The 25249-nt window shown below is 42.2% G+C and overlaps 1 protein-coding gene across 1 annotated transcript; it reads right to left on the bottom strand.

Annotated features, from left to right (window-relative positions):
* Nucleotides 1-1524: 1524 nt before the first annotated feature.
* SLC35B3 (solute carrier family 35 member B3) lies at nucleotides 1525-24984 on the bottom strand. Its single transcript, XM_082234608.1, has 10 exons — nucleotides 24846-24984; nucleotides 19147-19402; nucleotides 17032-17153; nucleotides 15817-15971; nucleotides 13903-14010; nucleotides 9844-9941; nucleotides 8965-9057; nucleotides 7753-7864; nucleotides 4623-4692; nucleotides 1525-2601 (listed from the first exon to the last, which is right to left on the bottom strand). The coding sequence occupies exons 2-10, from the start codon at nucleotides 19345-19347 to the stop codon at nucleotides 2451-2453; spliced, it is 1110 nt and encodes a 369-aa protein (XP_082090734.1). The 5' UTR covers nucleotides 19348-19402; nucleotides 24846-24984; the 3' UTR covers nucleotides 1525-2450.
* Between the last annotated feature and the right edge of the window lie 265 nt (nucleotides 24985-25249).

The following is a 25249-nucleotide window of genomic DNA, read 5'->3' on the forward strand; positions in this document are numbered from 1 at the left end:
ATAATGGGAGATGTCTAAAGCTCATCACAACAGCAAATAAGGTGCTGTATAACACATCATCCTCTCAAAATTGCCACAGCAGGAAGGACTGGCAGCCCATCCATTACCTACATTATTTCAGGAACAAGCTTTCCCTATTTGTCCTTGGACATGGTAAGGCAGCAACTAAGGGATGGAATAAAGAGAGTGTTTTAATGTAGCAGTCTGAATCTTCTTCACAAGGAAGTGTGTTGGGAATTACAATTCAGGAACGAACATCTTACATTTTTATATGTAAAGAAGTAGGCCATTCAGTGACAGCTGAGGCTAAAGGCCTAAAACCTATATAATGATAAGTACTGCAGAGAGAATGCACAGTGGCCAGTACTTCTTATCTGGCTGTTTCACTTGGCAAATACATACATATCAATCCCTTTTGAAGGCAGGAGACAGATCAATAAAAGGTTACAATATATGTGCTTGTTTTGGTACATCATACTTCAAATGTTTACCTTTTCTAGGGTCTGTTCTGAATACATCTGTTTCTATTTTGTTCCTCTTTTGTGGAGTTTTTTTGGGGTGCCTTGTAAAACCTTTTGTTAGTTTGCCCACACCTCCAGTTGAGTTCTTCAGGTTTCAGAGTCTCCCACTTCTCTCTAAGAGTTTTAAAAAAACTCTCAAGATGGTTAATGCACCTCGATACGAATGCACATCTATGTAAATAGCTTCACGTGGCTTCATGCAGACACAAAATGTCATCTTCTCCTTTTGGAGTTGGAGAATCTGTGGCTTTCCAGTTTTTCTGGCCTCCATCTCCCATCAGCTACCAGCATGGCTGATGGTGAGGGATTATGTCATCTGTAGTTGAACAACTGGAGAGCCATAAGTTCCTCATCTCTGGCATAAGCGAAGAAGAAAAGAATCTGGTAAAAGACAAAGCCATACCTGTTTTGAATACAGTGGTGCCCCGCAAGACGAATGCCTCACAAGACGGAAAACCTGCTAGACGAAAGGGTTTTTCCGTTTTGGAGGTGCTTCGCAAAACGAATTTCCTATGGGCTTGCTTCGCGTGGTTTTTTTCCTCCCCCCCTTTTCCCCAAGCCGCTAAGCTGCTTATCAGCTGATCTTCTAAGCCCGCTAAGCCGCTAATAGCGCTAATCCGCTAATGGGCTTGCTTCCCAAGACGAAAAAACCGCAAGACGAAGAGACTCGCGGAACGGATTCTTTTCGTCTTGCGAGGCACCACTGTATCTGGATACAGTACAGAAGTGACTGTAACAACTCATGAGATTATAAACTAATGTCATGATTGCCTAGGTTTTTCAGTTGCAAGTGAAAATCGGGATTATGTGCAGCATTCAGCACCCTGACAATTTTCATATTTGTTTAAAAGAAACTTCTAGCTCTTAAGTCTATATATAGGCTTAAATGTGTTAAGAAGTTAAAAGGGAAAGCTAACAGGTAAAAGTTTGGCATGAACAGTTTACATAACTATAGTTCCCCATGATTTGCAGAAGCAAAAGGAAGAACGTAAAACAAGCAAAGACACACATGTGCAGAATTTATTCACGTTGCGGAATTCAGCTTTTCATGGCACAGAATTTGTTAAAGTGCACAGTATAGAAAGCGCTCCACTGAACGAGCCCATTTCTAAGCTAATTACAATATGCAATAATCAAAGTAATCCATCCTCCACTCTTTTAGCTACTTTCCTAGGTCCCACTCATTTCATTACAATATGGAGAGGTAGCAAGGAAATGAGTTGTCTGGTACATTAAGACCTTCTTGATACTTTAACGTGAAGGATCATTCCTTACGAATCAACGAGAGAGAGAAAATGCATAGACAGGAGGCTGGTTCCTTTAAAAGTGTCTCAAAGCCATCCACTTGAAGAGAATTTCATTTTGCTTTTTCCTTCAGAAGAAAACCGTCAATACCAAAAACAATGGGAATAGAAGCTTTAAGACTTTTTGTTTAAAAAAAATAAAAAATAAAAAAGTTATGGCATAATAATTAAAACCTCGTCGGCTTAACCTTTCAGTTTAGTCAATCAGGTTCTGATTAGTTTCTATCTTGTTTCAAAACAGTGTTACATTTAAATAAACTGATCCCAACAATAAAACACAAAGACCCACTTGATTTCAAGAGCAGCAGCAATTAAAATGCCCAAATTAATCACACACGCCCTCTCCTATGTGCCCTATTTGGAGTGAAGATTTCAACAGCTCACACGAGAACCACTGTCCCTTAGAGCCCATCGTCAAATGCCATTATCCAGACCGGGCCCCCACACAGGATGAGACCTGAGCGCTTCCAAGAGATGCTGATGCCCACCATCTGCAAGTCGACGAAATGCCTTTGACTCCTTTGGTTTTAGTGTCATTCCCTTTGGAAAACGAGTCAGCTGGAGACTATTGCAATGAAGATACAGAAACAAACAGTCCAGCGCAATACATGGCGCAAGCCACTGTCTACACCGTTTGAGACAACGTCCTTGTCTGTTTTTCTTCAGTACATTTATTCCAGAGACTGCGCACTGAAGGGAATCTGAGTTTATCCATGTTCTTGCTGTAAACATTGAGGAATATACCAAGGACAACCAGCAAGCCTGACCACACGTACCTAAAATGGAGAAAGAGGGGTGGAGTAACACATTAGCAACTGTATGTATGTATGGCAAGGGTCTTGTAGGAAGCAAAGAGGTAGTCCCAGAATTTAAAATTGAATTTGTAAAGGGGTGGAGGAATATGGTAGACCTAAAAAATTAGCTTCCTTAAGTATTCATCTGCCTCAGTAGCTCAAGTCGGTAGAGCTGAGACTCTTAATGTCAGGGCTGTGGGTTCAAGCCACATGTAGGGCAAAATATTCCTGCATTGCCGAAGATTGGACCAGATGACTCTTGTGGTCCCTTCCAACCTATGTTTCTAAGATTTATAATGCATCTTCTAATAATGCATCTTGCCATATAGCAAGACAGATTTGTATTCTCTCCGAAACCAAGGTTTCCATTTATTTCACACATCAGTTCGCTGCTATTACAAAATGTGCGTTTTCCAAATTTCGTGAGTGCTAGGACATGTTTTTGCTCTAAAAATTGGGTGCACACTTCGCTGCTATACCTATAAAGGTTTATTGTTAGTGACAATAAGCACTGCCTGCCTTTTGAGCATCCCAACTGCTGTGTATGGGTGCTGGAAGGAAGGATGCCACACACACAAAAAAGAGAGGCGGCTCCCTATGGGGGGCAGCCTCTTCAGCTACATCTCTGTATGGAGAGCGACTGAGTGCCCCCCCATCATACCTGGTGGAGAGGTGGGGCAACCCTGGTGAAGACTGATTAGGAGATAAGAAGAAGAAGACTTGATACCCCGCCTTTCACGCCCCCTTAAGGAGTCTCAAAGCAGCTAAGTTTCTCCTTTCCCTTCCTCCCCCACAACACTCTGTGAGGTGAGTGGGGCTGAGAGACTTCAGAGAAGTGTGACTGGCCCAAGGTCACCCAGCAGCTGCATGTGGAGTGGAAGAGCGGGGATGCGAACCCGGTTCACCAGATTACAAGTCCACCGCTCTTAACCACTACACCATGCTGGCTCCTGAACACATAACAAAGCACAGATCTTCTTTGGGTGGGGCCTTAATTCATTTTAAAAGTCTGTTTGCTTTTATGATGGCTTATAATTTTGGGGTTTCTGGCAAACAATGTAACAACCTCCCACTTATAGCCATGTATCAAATTAATTTATCCAAGTGCCCTTTAGTTCTGTTCTTGTTTCTGTTCTTCATGTCTTAAGCTCATGCACCCCACATGAGTCAAGGACGGAACAAAAACAGAAATCCCACTGTGCGTGTAGCAAAGCATAGGTTTGCTTATGGGGTGTAGTGGTTAGAATGCAGGATTAGGACTTGGGAGACCAGAGTTCAAATCTCCACTTGACCAGGAAGTTCAGTGACCTTGGGCCAGTCACTAACCCTCAACATCGTTGTGAGGACATTATGGAGAATAGGAGCGCCATCTATGCTAACCTGGGCTCCATGGAGGAAAGGGGGATGTCAGGGAATTGCCATCGGAGGTAGAGGCGGAGGGAAGGCTCCAGAGGGATGCCGGAGAGGGTCCCAGTAGGGAGAGAGGCAGCCTATCTGCTGGGGAAGGAAATCAGCGTAACACCAGTGGAGAAGGGGGGCAGATGGGGAATCGGGGAGGAGGCTCCAAGACTCCTCGCCGGAGACCAGCGGAGAGAGTACGGGTACTCCGCTGCCCACACCCTCCCTGCGCAGAAGACTTCCGCGCAGGGAGAGTAGGAGGAGACTTGGCGTCAAAGAACTTCTTTGCTGGAAGAAGTTTAAGAAACGCCCACTGGCGGATTCTGCCAGCGACTGAGACAGCCACGAAGCTAGAGGCTGTCCAGACAGGAAGGGTTCAACCAGGTAACCTAGCCCGGAGTGGCGGCAACTTACACACGAGCAACCCCTAGAACCATTGCAGGGGATTACAGGTGGAAAATAATTAATAAATAAACAATCCCTGCAGGTGGGCCATAAATTATCAAAAAAAAATTATAGGATGCGATTGGTGATTGCATTTAAATCACAACATTATATACATTAGGTGTATTAATTAAAGTCAATACATGTAGATGGATACTTACTGGAATGTAAATGGCTTTGCAAAAAACAGAAAAGAAAGTACAATTGTCATTGCTTTTCTTCCTGTTGTGACTGAAGGAAAACAAGTCCATTAAAACATTCGTTCCATCCCAACTAAAATACAGTTTCAATGCACCAGAACAGAAGCATCATGCAAAGGATGGCAAACGCGGTAATCACAACCTCACGCCTTACTGCAGCGTGCATTTACTTGCAGTAGACTGACATCATGGCCCCCAATACAGAGAAAGTTAGCTGCACTTCAGCTCCATCAAAATGAATGGCATTTAAGTTAGGTATCACCAACTTATTCTACTGTTTTCACATCTGCTTTATTACTAATCTTCTCTGGATTTAGAGGGGTGGTGGCCACATGGGTGCTGCTTTACATCTGCCACAGTGTGCGGTCTATGTAACGGCAAAGCATCAAGGTAAAGTTATTCCAATAATAACTTTATCAACATTCAACAGGCTGCAGACAATATAAAAACCATAACCCTCTTTTTAAAAAAGAGAGACACAAAAAATCTGCTTGATCTAGAGCTCTGATCCAATGCTGGAAGAAAGCTCTCATGGCAGGCTCTCTCAGCTGGCATGATGATGTGCAATGCTTGAAGGTGCTTCTAAAGGGGTCCCAAAATTTTTTGATACATGGTCGCCCAGAGGTGGTGAAGAAAAGGAACCAGAGAGACCAAAATCATTGCATGAGATCTCTTGCGTCTAACTACGTAATAAGGGCTTTAAATTTGTAGATCAGTCAGCAAAAGGTTTAGTCACTTAATCTACGGGGAACCAATTTTAATTGACAAGAGTACATTTTCATCGGCGAGGTTTCCAGTTATGCTTTACGCTTGTTTTGGTCATGATTCATAATTGCAATAGGGATTTTTTTTTAAAAAAAATGCATTAAAGGTAGTTTGCCTAACTGTAAGTGGTAAGGTTTGGTTCTATAATAAACTGCAAGTCTCTTCCTTCCTTCGGTATCTCAAAATGGCACCTACTGTCTAACTGATTCAACTGATTAACTGGGAAAAAGGCAGATGATCAATCTATCAACTGGATCGGTTGCTCTAATAAATCTTGCAGCATTGCTGGCTGGTTACTACAGCTCCAGCCCATGGCAAGCTCCTCATCCCCAGCACCTTTAGGCATCTATACACCCAAGCAGACTTCACAGGGACTATGACTGTGCATGCTGGAATTCCCCTGCAGGCACAACAAGGTCAGCAAATTATGTTGCTCAGGCTGCCTGTCAGTCTTCGGCTTGAGCAGAAGATTTTGTAGTTATGAAGCCTTTTTTATAGGGCGTCTTATCAGCCTTTCACCATACCGTATATCTGTCTCATTCTGCCACAATCCCCTGCAATGAAATAATACGCAGCAGTAACACAGAACTTCCCCCCCCCCTTCTTCTTCAATGGATAGCCAAAGCACTTCTTTATGGATGTGTTAAATATTTTATTCCCATTTTATAAAAAATGAAAAATGGAGGCACGAGAAGGTGAAGCAATTTGTCCAAGGTTATTCGGGTGTTTGTTGCTAGAACGAAAAGGGGAGCCCGACTTTAATTGGGGAGGAGGAGACTGTTCCTCCTATTTATGCAATTTTTAAAAATGAAAAAGCATTCTTTCCCAGGTCTCTTAACTGCATTTACCTAATGGCAGGGCTCAATGAAGGCCGGCAACCGGGCAGCCTAATCCCACACTTTAGCTGCTGTGGTATAAAAGTGGAGGCTTGTATAGCTGCCAAAACTGCATCCTCTGCTGGACAAATGGAGCAGTAATATGCAGCACTGGCCTGTGTGCCATTTAGACAACTATACTGCAGCATGCTTGGCACTGGCACCAGTCAAAGGGACTGCAACAGCTTTCAGAAACCATCAGGCAGATGGAAATCCTTTCTATCCTTGCTTACACACTCCTCTCTAAATGGGTTTGCATATACAGCTGCTTCCAGGGAAGGCTTAGGACCAAGACCCTAGTGCTGAAATATTCTAATGGCCCTTCAATTAGAGATCCTGTGGCTCTTCTAGATGTTTCTGGACCTCACCTCCCATGAGCCCTGACCATGGGGCTGATGGGGGCTTGGAGCCCAACATCTTGGGGGGGGGGGGTAAATGATCCTTTTCACCTTCTCTGTCCTAGTGCAGACACAGACTCCATGCCTGTTGGACCTAAAGACGCCTGGAAATGTTTCCAGGGGAGTGGAAATATCCCCCCCCCCTTGCTGGACTATAGGGTACAAGGCTGAATGACCCATCTCCTCACCAGTGCAATCTGGTCCAATGTGGGTCATTTGATCATTCTCTCCAAGTCTATTATGCTGTCAGGGAAAATTCTTGGATATGGATTTAAAGTAAGGCAACATGTGCTTTTAATATACAAAGACTAGCCCCAGAAGTCTGTTTGATGTATTTTTCTAAAATAAATTTTATTAAAGTTTATAGAGAAAAAGATAAAGCTTAATATGTTATCTCCCCCTTTTTAACCAAAGGAAGACCTTTATCTGCTTGATAGATGGGTCTAGGATCCTTCTAGAGCTTCTCAGCCCACCCCCTTTCTAAGGTTAATATTTGGTCCCACCCACCACCAAATTATTTCCAGTATTGATTCTGAGAACATATTTGTCATGCCTGTATAACTGAGCAGTGAATGTAATGCTTTAATGCTACTGAATTGACAGAATTCTTATTCGTATATAATTGGAATTCTGTTGAAGTAAGGAAAAATGAAAGACACTCCCCCCTCCCCAATTTACAGTCAAGGAGCTTAGAGATGTTATAATTTAATCATTTCTTTTTCTCTACCTCATTTGCTTTTATACACATTTCTTTTCCTTTTAATACATATCTGCCGTGCATTTTTGAATTGCAAATGTGTGGAAGGTGACATTTACCTCTGCTGCAATGATCTATGTATTTGTGCAAGCAGTCTTGTAGGTGGAAGCATTGGATCAAAACAAAAAAAGCGGTACGTATCTAAGACACGCTACCCCTCACCACATGAACCCATTAAATCATTCACAGAACAAAAGAACAGGAGACGGAGCAGAAATAATGTACAAGCTTTATCCCAAATCAGGATTTTTATTCAATTCTTCTATTAAAAAATGAACTAAAAAAATGAACTGTACCTGTCACAGCTAAAAGAGCTCCAAAGATTTTAATCAGGGCTAGGACAAAAGAGATTCCAAAATAGCCAGTCAAGGAGAACAAGAATGCGTAGCCGTATGTTTGAACTGGGTGCTGCAGGAACAAGACAAAATATTAAACGGAGGAAGATGCAAAACAAAGCCCGAGGTACCGCAGAATGAAATAAATGCCTTTAATCAACTGCCCGAACCAAAGTAACAAAATCTTAAATCAGTAATGATTTTATTTATTCTCACTGGAAAATTGAGAAAGGTCATAATGAAATGATAAAAAAATTACTCCTGGACTTTTTGAAGAATAAAAGTAATTTCTGATGAGGCTGGGTACATATACCCAAGTCAGTGGATCACAGAAACAACTTTAATGCACATTTCATAGAATCATAGAATCATAGAATCATAGAGTTGGAAGAGACCACAGGGGCCATCGAGTCCAACCCCCTGCCAAGCAGGAAACACCATCAGAGCACTCCGGACATATGGTTGTCAAGCCTCTGCTTAAAGACCTCCAGAGAAGGAGACTCCACCACACTCCTTGGCAGCAAATTCCACTGTCGAACAGCTCTTACTGTCAGGAAGTTCTTCCTAATGTTTAGGTGGAATCTTCTTTCTTGTAGTTTGGATCCATTGCTCCGTGTCCGCTTCTCTGGAGCAGCAGAAAACAACCTTCCTCTCTCCTCTATGTGACATCCTTTTATATATTTGAACATGGCTATCATATCACCCCTTAACCTCCTCTTCTCCAGGCTAAACATGCCCAGCTCCCTTAGCCGTTCCTCATAAGGCATCGTTTCCAGGCCTTTGACCATTTTGGTTGCCCTCCTCTGGACACGTTCCAGTTTGTCAGTGTCCTTCTTGAATTGTGGTGCCCAGAACTGGACACAGTACTCCAGGTGAGGTCTGACCAGAGCAGAATACAGTGGCACTATTACTTCCCTTGATCTAGATGCTATACTCCTATTGATGCAGCCCAGAATTGCATTGGCTTTTGTTTGTTTGATTGTTTATTACAGTATTTATAAACCACCAACTCATAAGAAAAGTATCAAGTGCAGTGAAAATCATCAAAGCATCATAAAAAAAGTTCAAGCAGGAATGCAAAGCCTAGTAATGTGATTTGGTCAAAAATAATCTAACAGCACATGAATGGGGGGGAGGAAATCACACTTTTTTAAATGGAAAAAAATTATTTACCTTTGAGCAAAATGTGACTGCAGGGGTTAAGCCACTAGTGCATGTCAGTCCCAATAAAATATACAGGAAACCTATTGAATAGGAATACAAAACCTGGAATAGTTACAAAAACAAATTATTTTAATCTTATGGTATTTTTAAAACGCCATATATATTGTGTGCTCTATCAGCACATCTCTTTGCTGGAAGAGTGTAATCTCTTTTGAAAGTTACGTTTTTCAAGTATAATACAGGCAATAACCTCAGATATTAGCTTCTGAGTAACTTGCTTGATAAACACGCCTCAACTGGCAATTGATATACGCTTACAAGGTGATTCTCTGGTTAACAGATTTGCCGTTTTATACAGCCTTATTCTGAGTGATAGTTACAGTTATCATGAATTAAATGGCAACCGCGTGCATTAGCCTTACCGAATTTACACAGCAGTAGTTGCTGGCTGTGAAGACAAATCTGTTAATTTTTAATAAAACTCTGTCTGAAGTTGCGCTCCGGTCTCTTATTTCTAAATTCACAATTTCTCTTGCCATTAACTTAGGCCAGAGCAACAAATGTTTACTATTGGCAACAACCAGACAGGACTATTCCTGTACAGGCAACCCTCCATTTACGTGGGGGGTTATGTTCCGAGGCACCGCCCGCTAAAGTGAAATCACATATATTTGAAACACCGTTAACAAAGCCCCAAAACACTCAGTTCCACCCCTGCCCCACCCCATTCCTCAACATTTTTGTGATGTTTTCAGGTCACTTCTGGGTTCAGTGCAATGCACATTTTTTAATCATGGCTGACTGACTTAAAATAGTAGACAGAAATAGAACAAAACTCCGCCCCACAGCTCCCATAACTGAATGAAATTATAGAAGGGGAACATTTACCATTTCAGAGTTGGAGCCATTGTGCAACTTCATAGCCTTTTCCTGCACGTTTCCTATAACGGCGTCTGCACAGAGGGCAAGGGATATAAGGACCACACCTTCAAGGAATCAGAAAAGGACATAACATAAAATAAAGCAATAGGCACATACTCTAACATTATGGATAAAATTCACTGTTGCACCAAGGCATTTGTTCTGTCAGTGCAAACATTTTTGCTTGTCAGATCGAACTCTCTCTCCTCACCAAAACTGGAATTGTCTCATTTGTGCAAGTGGGATGCCACAAATAAATATCGCCCACGGTTCTTCCGATGTGGACCTATTGGAGTCATAGGTGCCAACTTCCTGGGGCCCTGGGTGCCTGAGCGCCCACAAAGTTCCCCATGAAAATTCCCACAAAATTCTGTGCCAGGGCCATGGCATGGCCAATTTGGCACTCCTGACCGGAGTTTAGAAAACAAGGGATATATATTCTCTTATTATCTGCACTTTTAAAATCTGTGTAAGACCTGCTTTTTACATATGATGCAAAGAACAACACAAAAGCAACCATATTCTCCATTTTGAGGGGGGAAGAGCAGAAGGGAAGACAAACATTTAGAGGGATAAACTTTGCAATATATATTCTTTCCGGATAGCAAAGAAAGCAACAACTGCTTGACGTGCAACAACATTTTAAACATGTTAAATCAACCAAATCAATTAATTAATAAAATTAACAGAATTTGTATTGCTGCATATTTAGGCTTATTGCATTTTCCCCATTTTTACACAACATCGCTTACCATGTTCTTCAATACTATTAAAAGAGCCTTAAATCTAATTTTCCAGTCTTTGATGGACACAATATGGGTGATACTGTTCACACAGCCAATACTTTAAATTCACTCAGTTTTTATGTTTCTAACATTTGTATCAGCAAAAATTACAAGTTCCGTTTAACCTCAAAGCTCAGTTTTGTCTCCTTGGGCAAAAGCTGTCACATGTAAATAGATTTGCCCTTGACAATGTGAATGTTTAAAGAATTTTGATTAAATTATGCAACTCAAAAAATGCTTCAGCTAAGAATAATACAAGCTTGAGTGTAAATGCTTCCACAACAATTTGATTATAAACTAGTGAAAGGAAATCTAATATTATTTAGTGACCAGGAATAGGGCTGCATGCACTGCAAGGCAAGTTAAGAACTTGACATTGTGACTGACTTATGGAAACTTTATTTCAGCACAATGACAGCACAACATTTTGCTCGAGACACATAATTTTTTAGCAGGACCCAAGGCAAATTTGAACACAACAGCCGTACTGGGATGTCAACAAAACCATAGCGTAGTGATTAGATCAAGCTGCCTTCTGTGCTCCTTGCTCACACAATTACAAGGAAGAGCTTTGAAGTGTTTGCTTAGGTTTGATGTTGACTTGTGATGCTAACATTAGCCACCGTTGACAATGCAATAAGCCACAGTTAAGCAGAAACAAAATTGAACAGTTCTGAATTCCTTGTGGAGGAGGGACAAGGGGCAGAGTTTAACCTCAAGGCTTGTTTTGATTTGTTCATATCATGCTAAACTATAAGTCAGTGCAAGGGAGGTTAACCTTTAGGTTCTTCATATTCCCCCACTTTTGACAAGTGGGCATCGCCACCCATCATAATGACATCAGGTGAGTTATCCCACACAGGTGGTCCACAGAGTTGCAGGAAAATAGTGACTTCACGGCACTACACAAGGTTTGCACAGTGTTTCAAAGTGTGGCCGATCAGCAGGCTTAAACTCCGTTGCCCATCAGCTGAGAGGGAGGGAATTCAAGGTGGCTTTCTGTGGGGATCAGTTGCATGCACAGGTTCCCAGTGGATAACTTCTGCAGCCAAACCAAGCAGGCTTGAACTCACCACCTATCAGCCGAGGAACTTGGTCAAGTAGCTGAATAAGCTACCACTCTACCTGCCCTACATATGGGGGGGGGCAGGTAAGGTGGTGCCATTTAGGGGGAATGATCTGGTGGGTCATATTTGGCCCACAGACTGGTGGTTGCCCAACCCTGGTTTTACTGTGACATCTGAACAGGCAGACTGAATTTCCTGCTGTAGTGTAAACATTATTTGTTCTACAGCAAACTTTCTCAGCAGGGGGCCAGACCACTGTCCCTCTGACCTTGTGGGGGGCCAGACTATATTTTGAAAAAAAAATGAACAAATTCCTATGCCCCACAAATAACCCAGAGATGCATTTTAAATAAAAGCACACATTCTACTCATGTAAAAACACCAGGCAGGCCCCACAAATAACCCAGAGATGAGTTTTAGATAAAAGGGCACATTCTACTCATGTAAAAGCACCAGGCAGGCCCCACAAATAACCCAGAGATGAGTTTTAGATAAAAGGGCACATTCTACTCATGTACTAAGACGCTGATTCCCATCCGTGGGCCAGATTTAGAAGGCGACTGGGCCAGATCCGGCCCCCGGGCCTTAGTTTGCCTACCCATGTTCTATATCCTACCATCCATATACACAATACTTTAGAGCACAAGCGAAAAAAGAAAACCAACTCCCTATCTCAAGGGAATTTACATTTAAATTTGGACAGTGGCAAAACAGATGAAGGGGGAAGCCAAGGTCAACATAAGAAATATGAGCAAATGCAGTTTACATAAACTTCATTGCAGCTGGACATGAAGACTGGGGGTTAAAGCAAAAACTTCAGAGAAAAGGAAGGAAACCTGGCACCATCCCTACACATTCAAGCTACTTTATTGTACGGATCCATGGATTATATGTTCCTCCTTCCATCTCCTAATGGGTTGACAATTCATTTCTCTTAAAAAATAATAATAATACTGATAAAAGTAGAAATATACAAGCCTGTTGCATTACATGCTCAACTTCTGGCAGTAAAGTAAAACCCTGGTTGATGGCCTAAAAGCCATCTCTTTTTTGTACAGCAAATACACACATGTAGAAACCAGCGATAATATTAAGCATTGAAGGAAAGCGATGGCTTTACATAGATTTTTTTTTTTGAAACAAACATATGGGATCAGCTTTGCCCTCAAAGTGCATAGTCTCCTGCTTCATTAAGTATGCATCTTGTAAAGGTCGTGGAGTTCGACTGCTATTCAGCAAAGGGTTCTGCTTTGCAGAACTCATTTTCCTGTCTTTTTAGTTTTTATTTTCCACATAGAAAACTGCATGCAGAAGTATATTCCCAGGCTGACTGCAAGTGAAGTATTGAACAATCAGGAAAAGTCTAATTTAAAATTGAAATTTTAATTAAGAAATAAAGCTAGGATGCAATATGGAAAAGTACAGCATTCTGTTATATTGCGAGCAGAATCCAAAGGGTATATGGCTGGCTGGCATTCCTTCTGGGGAATGGGTTCCAAACCTAACCTCTTCAACCATTATGAAAACAGCTTTTTCTTTTTCTTTGGTAAAATCAACAAGGAATTTCTCAATAATAATAATAATAATAATAATAATAATAATATATTTATACCCCGCCCATCTGGCTGGGCTTCCCCAGCCACTCTGGGCGGCTTCCAACCAAATATTAAAATACAGTAATGCCTCAAACATTAAAAGCTTCCCTAAACAGGGCTGCCTTCTAAAAGTCTGGTAGTTGTTGTTCTCTTTGACATCTGGTGGGAGGGCGTTCCACAGGGCGGGTGCCACCACCCAGAAGGCCCTCTGCCTGGTTCCCTGTAACCTGGTTTCTCGCAGTGAGGGAACCGCCAGAAGGCCCTCGACGCTGGACCTGTGTCCGGGTAGAATGATGGGGGTGGAGACGCTCCTTCAGATATACTGGACTGAGAAGCTCTACAGAAATTTTCTCAGTGGCTCTTACGGCACAGTCCTAATCCTAGATCCATAATCCTAGATCCACTGGGGTGAGAGAGTTAGGACATGGCAGATCTCTAGCTCAGCCAAGCAGGTTCCCAGCTCAGGTGGCCTACGCCAGTGTACGTCCCCCAGCCTGGCTCAGCTGGAGATACGCCAGTTTTCTTCTCCAAAAACACATCAATTCCTATCAGAGTACGAATTTCCATTAAATATTTTACCTGTTAAGTCAAAATTCGGTGCAATGGTGCTGTCAGCTAGAGTAAACCATATTAAGCCCAAGCTCATACACACTGCAGCAGAAACGTCCGCAATATTGTAACGTTTTCCTGTGCAGGGAAAAAGGGAGAAGTTGACACCATGCAATGATGGAAGAGTTAATTCTTCAGTTCATTTGGTACTGAGTACACAGCAAGTAAACAAATATTCAATTCACCGCCTAACTCAAGATCTTGGGGCCAAATCATAAATCTCATTATCAACCTTGTTGCTGCTTGAGTGTGGTCTTTTTCCACACTGGTGCAGTAACATATATAATAAAAAGAACCAATGGAAGGCATGGATGGAGTTACACTCTGCGTCAGTGCACCCCCTCCCTGGGAGCCCAGAGTACAGTCACACCTTGGATCCAGAATGCCCTGGAACACAGACGTTTTGGCTCCCAAATGCCGCAAACCTGGAAGTGATTGTTCCGGTTTTCGAACCTTCTTTTGGAATCCGAACGTCCAACGGGGCTTCCGATTGGCTGCAGGACCTTCCTGCAGCCAATCAGAAGCCGCGCTTTGGTTTCCAAATGTTTTGGAAGTCGAATGGACTTCCGGAACAGATTCCATTCGACTTCCAAGGTGCAACTGTACTGGCATGAGAAACATCCTTTGTCTCCATGGTACGTTCATTTGCTGGACTGTTGTGTGACGTAGCAATGAAGAGACAGCAACCATGCCAATGGAGGAACATATGAACCAGCCCTCGGTGGCAATATCCTGACACCTGGTATCAAAATAGGTGGCCTACAGATACATTTTCTGCCAGACTTGAAACTTTTTAACATATAGTTTTGTAAAGATGTCTAAAATCTTGGGGCATGTGGATACTGAAATTTTGCAGGTGGTATCTTTCACCTCCCATTCTAGATGCTTCAAAGGTATTAAGAAGTGTTGAGCCTAGAATGTTTAGTTTAACAGGTAAAGAGAATTTCAAGTCTGAAATCAATCTCTGAAATCTAACTTCATTATCGTTAAGTAAGCCAACAATTATTACTACTGTTCTCAGCTGTTTCACTTCACCATAACCAAATTCAAAAAAACTAGCCAGCTGCACTAAAATGCCAATTCAAAGGGCGGTTTTCCTAGGTTTCCCATACAGTAAAAATAACCCATATAAGTGAGTCTCTCTCCATCAAATGAAAGCAGCAGCACCTTGGGGATTTCATGAACGGAGTTAGTAGATAAATTATTCTAGGCTCAGGCAAGAAATGTCAAACTTTTTCAAAGTGAAGCCACCACCACGAGCCTCCCCAAAAGCATTAACAAGACTCAACCGTGCAGTGTTAACCTTTATTCAGTGGCTGAGGTGTAGCATGATCAGCACAAAAAATGAAGGCTCTGGTCATATCCTTAAAGAAACAAAAAGTCTGACTTACTTGCCTCTCCTCCCCAAAAATAATTCAACACAATAGAATTACACCCACTTTCACCAAACGGGGTGTGTGTGTGTGTGTGTGTGTGTGAGAGAGAGAGAGAGAGAGAGAGAGAGAGAGAGTGAGAGAGTGTAGTGGAGGAATATAGGTCTCAAGAGACACTCAATGCAAGTTCAGATAATAATTCTGCCTCAATTACCAGCTATTTACATTTTGGACAGTCTAAATCAGGAATGCATCAAAAATACTTTCCCAATCACATTCTAAGATTCTCCACCCTACAGGTTGCTTCTAGGCCTCCTTTGCAGTTTTGTTTTGATTCATTTTGGTTATTGACTCAAATTCAAAATCAATCCAGGATTTCAAAGTAACTTAAGACCTCTACAGTGAGGCAATGGATAGAGAGGGTTAAGGGAAGAGAAAATAAACCACTGCTGGGTCTTTACAAGTTTATTTTCTGAAATGAACAGCATTCAATAGCAAGAATAAGGCATACCTTGTATAAAGACTCCTCCTATCATAACTGGGATCAGTTTACAGCACTTGAAGATGACTTGTGTAGGATAATTCAGATATCCTAAGGAGGTATTTGATAAACCCATTGTCCCCACTGTTAGAAAAGCTATTATCATGTAGGTTTTGCCTGGGATCCTGGAAAATATAAATGAAGCTCTGTATTGGGGAGCAAATGTGAACACTCAAAGAGAGGCTTTAATATTGTGGCAAGTGACTTTTCATGGAATTCAAAATAGTGCTGAAATCTGAATTTATTTTTTATTTAATTAGATATAATAAACCAGAAAACTTAACTACTGTATTATCACTTACTGCCACTATGTTGGCGATTTATTCTATTTTAAAATGGAAGATATAAAAGCATGCTATTTCATGCCTTTCATTCATTGCCCTACACAGACATGCAGAATACAACATATTCTGTACCAATCAGTGGGATTAATCCAAAATAACTGTCCTGAGAATACTGGCTTTCCTGTAGGTTCAGATAATATAAAACCTCAAACCCCTGATCTCTACTTACTATACAGCTCTAGAAAAAAATAATAATGCCCAAAGAAGAGTTGGGACATCAACAGCCAACTTTCTTTTCTGAGCGACCTTGGGAACGAACTGGAAGGCTGCTCTTACAGGTTTTCCAGATTTCAGGAGTAACTTCTCAGGAGTTACTGGATGGGAGATCTGTGATCAGTAAGGTCTGTTTCATGCATGGAAGCTCCCCATACAGTCCGTTGGATCCTAGCCTTTTTGCAGGAGTTTCCATTGTAACACTACTCAAATATTTCAGAAACTCTGGAATCAGCTGACATCTAGCATGTGATGTGAACAGATTATAAAAGCCGCAAAGAAAAATGATTCTCTTTTTCAGTATAAAATAAATGAGAAATGTATGCATCTGTTGCTATGTTTTTATTAATTTTAAAATTTGTGCCAATTAAGTGATCTTAAAGTAACTCCCCACATTAAGTGGGGAGGGAGAGAAATTCTACTTCATGTTCATTTTTCATTGGGCTGACAGCTCCACAAGTCAACACCATGGGCATTGTTATGGAATCTTACTAAATCAGACAAAATGTTTAGAAATAATATTTGACTGATTCCTGCCCCAATTCAACTTCACAAATCATTTCTGGTTAAATCAAATTTAACCCACATAACAATCTGAAAAAGTAAGGCTATATAGATAATATCATACCGTCTCCTTTTGTCCTGAATAAGCTGTAGTTCTATGAGTCCAAAAATGGAATAAAACCCAAATTGCACTAATGTAAGATACCACCCAAAGGGTTTAAAACCTTCCACTGAAAATATCAGTTCCTGGAAGAGGGAAAACAGAGAAGCATTATATTTAAAACATTGCCTATGTGACCATGTTGTATATTTTTAACTTTTAAAATTAGACTTACTCAGAAATTTGCTTTAACATTTTTTGCCTCCCGGCTTAAAAATATTGAACAGAATTATCATTAGCTTAATGAATCTGGCTAACCATCCTGTCAAGTTAAGACTTGGTATTAATTTGAATACTCTTTCTGACTTGTTTTTAATTCATGTACTTTGTTTTTGAACATCAGTGTGAAAAGCAAGCACCAGCATTAGATATCCTATTTTGTCGGCCCATTGAGTGGGTTTTAAATTCAGAGAAATGTACTCTTCATCTATTCACCTCTTATGCAAGACTCCAGCATCACATAAGTACATAAGAAAAACCCTACTTGATGAGTCCATCCATTTCTAAAACTGATGAGACAAATAAGGCTCACTCTCAACTCTTTGCTCCTCAGCATCTAGATTCAGACTGCTTCCTAACATGGAGCTTCCATTTGGCTATCATATAGCCATTTATGTCTCTGGATTTGTCTAAACTCCTTTTAAAGACTTCTAAGTTACTGTAGAGAATTCCCTATATGATTTATGCATTGTGTGAAGAAGTTCTTTGTTTAGTCCGTCCTGACTCTTATCAACCGGTTTCCTTGGGTGATCCCAAGTTCTAGTGTTATAAGAGAATTTTCTTTGTCCTTCCTCACCATTCATAACATTGTAAACTCCTATCATGCCCTCCATCCCCTCGTCATATTTCCCCCCTCAACTACAAAGCATTAAATCATTTTAAACTTTACTAAGATGTTAAGTTACAGATAGGTAGCCATGTTGGTCTGCCATAGTCAAAATAGATGTGTATCTGAAGAAGTGTGCATGCACACGAAAGCTCATACCAAGAACTAACTTAGTTGGTCTTTAAGGTGCTACTGGAAGGAATTTTTCTATTTTAAGATGTTAAGGCCATCTGAGGGCCTTCTTAGTAGTGGCGCCCGTGCTGTGGAATGCCCTCCATTCAGATATCAAAATCCAATTATATTACTTTCCGTAGACCTCTGAAGGCAGTCCTGTATCAGGAAGCTTTTAATGCCTTAGGTCTTGTGTGTTCTTTTATATTCTGTTGGAAGCTGCCCAGAGTGGTGGGGCAACCCAGTTAAATGGGTGGGGTAAAAGTAATAAATTATTATTATTTTCATTACCCTTTGCTCCACCTTTTCCAGCTGATGGTATATTTTTAGAGATGTGGCAACCAGAACTGTACACATTATTCGGTGTGTTATCTCTGTCATGGGCACATTTTATTGGTGTTTTCTTTTAAATCTCTTCCCCTAATTATCTCAGACATGACCTTGGGAGATTTTACTGAAGCTGCACACCAATTTGATGTTTCCATTCCATACACCAAGATTCCCAAATCTAATTCTTGTTACTCATGGCCGGTTCAGACCCCATCACTGTGTATGTGAAGACAGGACAACAGGTCCCAAGTTGTGTCTTGCCAGCTGAAGCTAAGATCTGGGTCTGGCTAGATGGAAGACATATCGTGGTTCTACTGCCCTCAAGACATTCAGGATGATGTTAGTGTGGGAGAGGACATTCTCACCGACAGCGCTTAAATTGTGGAACTGCCTCCCTGAAGAGGTGTGTGTGTGGCATCTCCACTATATTGTTTATATGCTTTCTGTTGTATGATGAAGACATACCTTTTCATCCTGGACTTTGACAACTGACACTGACATTTTTAGGACCCACCCTATTCTTGTGGCTGTAATTTGTTTTAAGCTGTTTTCGATAATTGCATTTTCAAAGTGCTGTGGCCTACCATGAAACCTTTGGTTGACGGACAGGTAATAAATTAAGTAACAGTAGAAAATAAGCCCTCATATCTGCATCAAGCCACTACAGATTACAATAGAATTTTATTGAGTAATACATTATTCTGAAGAAGAAAACACAAACATTACCATAAGCAGTGAATTACAACACTTACCTGCAGATATCCATAAATAAGATAAAACAGAAAGACTCCAGAAACGCAAATGAAAAACTGGGTAGCCTTGTTAAATTTACTGAGATTAATGCCAAGGACAACTACATCATCTACTGATTTGATGTGTGGCGACATAGCTTGGGACTTTGAAGGTACGCTGATAGAAACATACTTCCGAGAGGAATTGAATTTCAGATCCATGATTCCTAGCTTGCTGCATTCGGTGGCGATGAAATCTTTGATGTTTGTTTGAAAGCTGGAAGAAACAAGTTTAGACTGAATCAAGACAGCATTCAAATGAAAACCACAACAGTCCCATATTCCAAGCACAATTTTAATTTTAATTGAATCAATCTTCTTGATATCCTTGTAGAAGGATTTTTAAAATTCCATTATTATGGAAACCACCATGCCAACCAAGTAAACAATCATGCACCATTCTTTCTATAGGACTAAAATGTCTGATCCTGATTCTACAGAGGCAGCAGAATTAACATAAGACTGACTATAGGCAGGAAATTTGACAATTCCCAATTTTGTTGGCTAAACTTGACACAGCTGCTTAAAAATCAAGCTTCAACAAATGTGAAACCAGCACACTTCCTTCTTCTTGAAAGCACACCCACCTTGGATTCGCTAAAAAGGTGGGGGTAGATTTAAGATCAGTTATAATTTTTGCTGTGTCAGCCATCTTTCTGTTAAAATACACTTGCAGAAGGCATCCCATGTGCCTCCATAGATGCTGGATAGAGAGAGTTCCCTGCTCTGCTACTATAAAATGGTAATCTTAATTTGTGAAACCAAAACAATGTGTGCATTCTCATCTCTGAGTACAGGATAAACAATGAGAATTTAAACTTTGTTGTATGCTACCTTTCTTGCAAGGTGTCTTGAGTAAAAGAAACAGGTTAGAAAGTAAGGAACTATATATGCAATAAAAAATGTATTTATTAAACAGAATGCCTAGCTGGATTTGTCAGTCATACACTGCTTCAAAACACTTAATACAGTAATTGCTAACTGTGTTACACGACAGGTTTTTTCTGTTTTTCACCTTCAGGCTAAACATACTGTTCAGTCAATGCTCTCTAAAAGTTCCTATCAGCAGCTTAGCTAGAAGTTAGTAATTAATTTTCATTTGCCTGGATATACTAGTAAAATGCAATTTTATGCATTTGGGGATTATCTATGGAAGTATCCCCGTTATAGTTCTTTACTTTGTGGTAAGTGTTTCTCCACCTAAGAGAGCCTTCCCCCAATAAAATGGATCCAAGTGGAGACTGTGTGTCTTCAGCGTGTGTTGACATCACAATGCTTACAAACTGAATGCATTACCGCTCTACTTAATCCTCCCCATGCTTTTTTCCTTTCTTTTTTCCAGAGTTAAGATCACAAGTTGCCAGAAAAATCCTCAGCTGTTCTTTCAAAAACAAGGAACACCAAGCTTTTCATTTGCGGATGTGTTAAACTGACAGCTGCCATTGATGATTAAATAATGGATCTCTTGAAATGAGCACACATCTTAATAGAACATGTATCAACACATTTACTCTCCCCCCCAAAAAATCTTTTTTCACTTGTCTCCTTTGTCCTTGTCACAAGCATGCTTACTGAAGTCTGGCTAGCAGCTCTTCAAAAACAGATAAATTCTCTGTATGTGCCAAAATGGGCATAGCTTCAGACTGAAAAAATCAGAATACCTGTCATCTTGGATGGAGGGTTAAAAATCTTCCAAGTCTGATCACATATTTTTTATAAAAAGTAGAGAATACATGTTTGGAGATGTGTGTGATAGGAACATACGAAGTTGCCTTAACTGAGTCAGACTGTTGGTACATCTAGCTTGGCAATGTCTACACTGGCAGCAGGTTTTCAGGGTTTCAGAAAGGGTTCTCTTCCAGTCCTATCTAGAAATGTAATCTGGGCCCTTTTGCAAGCAAAGCAGGTGCTCTACCACTGACCGAGGACCCTTGCCCAAGAAAGGTCAACTAATTTATTATGGAAAAGGTGTCTGGCATAGGAATGAACACTTTTCCCTGTGAGAGTTGACCACAAATCACTTCTGCGGCAGGGACTCTGCACAAACTCTGCACCACCTGTTGACAACACGTTTTGGTCACCCTCCTTGGTCACACACATTCCAACTTGTCAACATCCTTCTTAGATTGTGGTGCCCATAACTTGACACAGTATTCCAGGTGTGGTTTGGCCATGGCAGAATAGAGTGGCGCTATTGCTTCCCTTTATCTGGACGCTAGAGTTCTGTTGATGCAGCCTAGAATAGCATTACCTTTTTTTTTGCTGCTGAATCAAATATCTAAAGGGCTGTCATGGAAGATGGATCAAACTTGTTTTCTCTTGCTCCAGAGGGTAGGACCCAAACCAGTGGATTCATGTTACAAAAAAGGAGATTCTGACTAAACATCAAGAAGAACCTTCTGACAGTAAGAACTGTTTGACAGTGGAATGGACTTCCTCAGCACGTGGTATACTCTCTTTTGCTGGAGATTTTAAAGCAGAGGTTGGATGGCCAGATGTCTTGGATGCTTTAAGAAGAGTTTGGAGTTTGGATTTGATATCCCGCCTTTCACTCCCCTTCAGGAGTCTCAAAGCGGCTAACATTCTCCTTTCCCTTCCTCCCCCACAACAAACACTCTGTGAGGTGAGTGGGGCTGAGAGACTTCACAGAAGTGTGACTGGCCCAAGGTCACCCAGCAGCTGCATGTGGAGGAGCGGAGACACGAACCCGGTTTCCCAGGTTACGTGACTACCGCTCTTAACCACTACACCACACTGGTTCTCTTTAACTGAGATTCCTGCATTGAAGGGAGTCCCTTCCAACTTTATAATTTTAAGTTTCTATGAAGAGGATGCTAGCTCATTGTATACTTTGTGTTCTGACTCTCAACAACAATGAAACATGTTTAAACAGAGATACAATTTTAACAAGTTTTTTTGTAATATTGTTTCTTTTTGTCTTTTGTTGCTTTTGTCGTAAGCTGTTTTGGATGGGTATTTGCCCAAAAAAGTGGCAAGAAAATGTTTTGATTAAAAAAAAATACATTCCAAAGGAAACAGAGAGGTAATGCAGCTCAGTGGCAACATAAAACATATTGTCCCAATGTTTTCCCATATACATATAACAGTCGTCGGTAAGAATGTAAATGTAAGTACAAATGGGTGGTGTAAAGTGCACAAGGGCAAAGAAATCAATACTGGGCTACAATTCTTACTTATTTGAAAGTAATTCTCATAGAACTCAATCTCGCAGGTCATTTCTTAGTGTCTAGGATTGGGCTGCAAGCAAATATTGAATATGCATGTTCAATTAAAGGTAATTTGGAACGAATGTTTTCACCAAAATATCCTCTACCATCAAATTAAGAGTTTTATACACACATAGTTCTTATTGTCCTTCCATTGTTACAGGAATGTCTCAATCTGGTGTGGCTATACTGTGGCGAGGCAGAAATGGCTCTCGGATTGCCAAACACATCAACCATGACACAATTCCTTGCTTTAACAGCCGAAAAGAATGTGCCTTTTCCCAACAATAATATGTAGCAGTGGGCATATTTCATTCTGTTACAGTGTTGTTAAAAGGCACGATGGACTGGTTCACAGGTCATGCAATGCCAAACCATGACTTCATGTGAATGCGGGGGGGGGGGGTGTCCCAGGGAGGAGATCAGAGGCATTTCATTCCTCCAACACTAATGGATCCTGGTGGGTCACACACACTTTGCAAAGGAGCAAACTGTTTCCCTCTTATCTCTGCATCGCCCCTCCCCCCTTTTTTTGCTCCAATCTTGCTTTGGCACTGTGATTTCAGGTAGAAATTTCAGGGCAAATGTATGGGTGGAAGGAGGCAGGAAAATAACTGGAAGGAAACAGGTTGTTTTCCTCCCCACTCCTTCAACCCGCAAAATGTGTGTGGCCCATTCAGAATCAGCTGGCGGTGGTGCAAACCCAGTTACGCAACAACAGTGACTTGTAAGCGTATCTGCCGCTGCTTTGCATCCCATCTTTTCAAAGAAAGAGGAGCTTATTGGTGCTACCTGCTGCTCTCCCGCCCACCACACCACCCCAATCCACTCTGACTAGCCCACTTCTCCTTTGACATCTGGCCTTGCCTCCTGCAGCTGCCATACAGCAAGGGTGAGGGAATGAAAGTTCCATTCTCCCCCAACCCTTTCAGAAAGAAAAAAGGCACACCTGAATGGGTGGCTGAAGTATGGAGCCCAGGAACCCACTCCAATTTTGCAGAGAGGACATTGCTGCCATGTGGCAGACAGGTGGAGGATAGAGCTGCCCAACGGTCTCTCCACCCCTCACAAAATTTAAAAAAAAAACTAGTTGGTTTGCCTTGCCGCTGCCATGCAGACAGGCAAGGGGTGGTGCTCTTGGTCTTCTCAATCCACAGGAGAAAAGCACTATCTTTTATGCGCTTTGCAGTTTCCTCTCCTTGCACCAGCTTTGGGAAGGGAATGTATTTCTGTCATGAAATTATGAAACAGGAAATGTTAAGTATTGCATAGAAGGCAATATGCACCCTGGTTTCAGAAGTGGCTGCAGAGCTGGCCCAAGACATTTTGCTGCCTGAGGCAAAGCGGCAAATGGTGTCTCCGCGGCCAACCTTGCACAGCCAGCCAAGTTATTTTGGTGCCAAGGCAATAATAATAATAATGATGATGATGATTATGATTATGATTATGACCATCACTTTCCCACTCAGACAGTAAGAACACAACAACAAATCACAAACCAATTTGCTACTTTTTCATTAAGGCAACCGAAAGCAGCTTCCTCAACTCTTCCCAAGAGAAGGGGCAGCCCAGAGCCATTTGGCGCAAGTTACTCTGAGCGTAAGCTACTTATGGGTCAGTGCACCTGTTTGCCAGGTTGATAGCTTGAGCGCACCTGGGGGTTGGACTAGATGACCCTAGGGATCCCTTCCAACTCAACAATTTTATGATTCTACTTTCCTAACCCCAACACTAAATCTAGAATTCCTGATCAGCCAACCTCCCTTTAAGCCCGAAAGGGAAGGTTCACAGAGGTAGCAGCTGGCGAAACCATCTCCAGACTGAAGCCACCCACCCCTCCTGCCCTCCTGCCCCTTTCCAAATCTCTCCATGGGAAACAGGACTGCAGGGAGGGAGAGGAGCCGCGCCAAAGCAAGACCCGTTTTGTTTCCGTTTCCTTCGGAGCATAAGCCTGAAAATGCAATGCTAAATCCTTTTACACCTTCAAGCAAACAAAACAAACGCGACTCACACTTTGTAAATAGAGAAATCGCTTCTGTTTCTTTCAGAGCTGAAGCCTCAAAATGCAATGTTTTTAAATGGTTAAAAACAAATGCTGTTTGCAAATAAAAGGCGTGGGAAGGGAGGAAAGCCTCTGGCTGTTAAAGCAGAAGGTTGGTGGTTCGAGGCCACCCAGGGTCGGCGGTGGAAAGGATTCCTGGGTCGCAGGGGGGGGTTGGACTAGATGACCCTTGGAGGTCCCTTCTGTGATTGTAGGGCAGCCGCGGGAGGAGGAAGCCGCAAGAAGAAACAGCCGCGGACCACCCGCCCCCCCCCCGCAGCCAGGCGTGGCTCAGCCTCTCCCTTCCCCGCCCAACTTCGGGAGATGCCCTCCCGGAAGCGGCCCTCCCTCTCCCCCCGCCGCCGCCTCCTCCCCCGCGCCCATGCCAGTACCTGAACCCGCAGAGGCGGGTTGGATGGGGCCGCGGCGGGGAAGAGGAGCGCAGGCAGCCGGACACCGTCGCTCCGGCCCCCGCCGCCGCCGCCGCTCCCCCTCAAGCGGGCAAAATGGCGGGGAGCGCCGAGCTCATCGAGCCGCCGCCGCCGCCGCGCGTCGGGTTGGTTGCTCGGCGCTCTTGTGGTTCCGCCTGGCGCCGCTCGCCGCGGCTTGGAAGCGGCCTTTCAAAGCGGGAGCTGGCGGCGCTGGCGCTGCCTTTGCCTTGCGCGGGCGGGGCAGGCGCGAGCCACGTCGGCCCTGCTGCGCGCATCGAGCTAGAGACCTTTCCAGGGATCCAGGCGCTGCTCTGGGCATGCTTCCCCTCATCCTTCTCCACCACCTTGATGTCTAGACTTCTTCC

This window comes from Podarcis vaucheri (genome assembly GCF_965113315.1).
Source record: "Podarcis vaucheri genome assembly, chromosome: 8".
Taxonomy (NCBI): Eukaryota; Metazoa; Chordata; class Lepidosauria; order Squamata; family Lacertidae; genus Podarcis; species Podarcis vaucheri.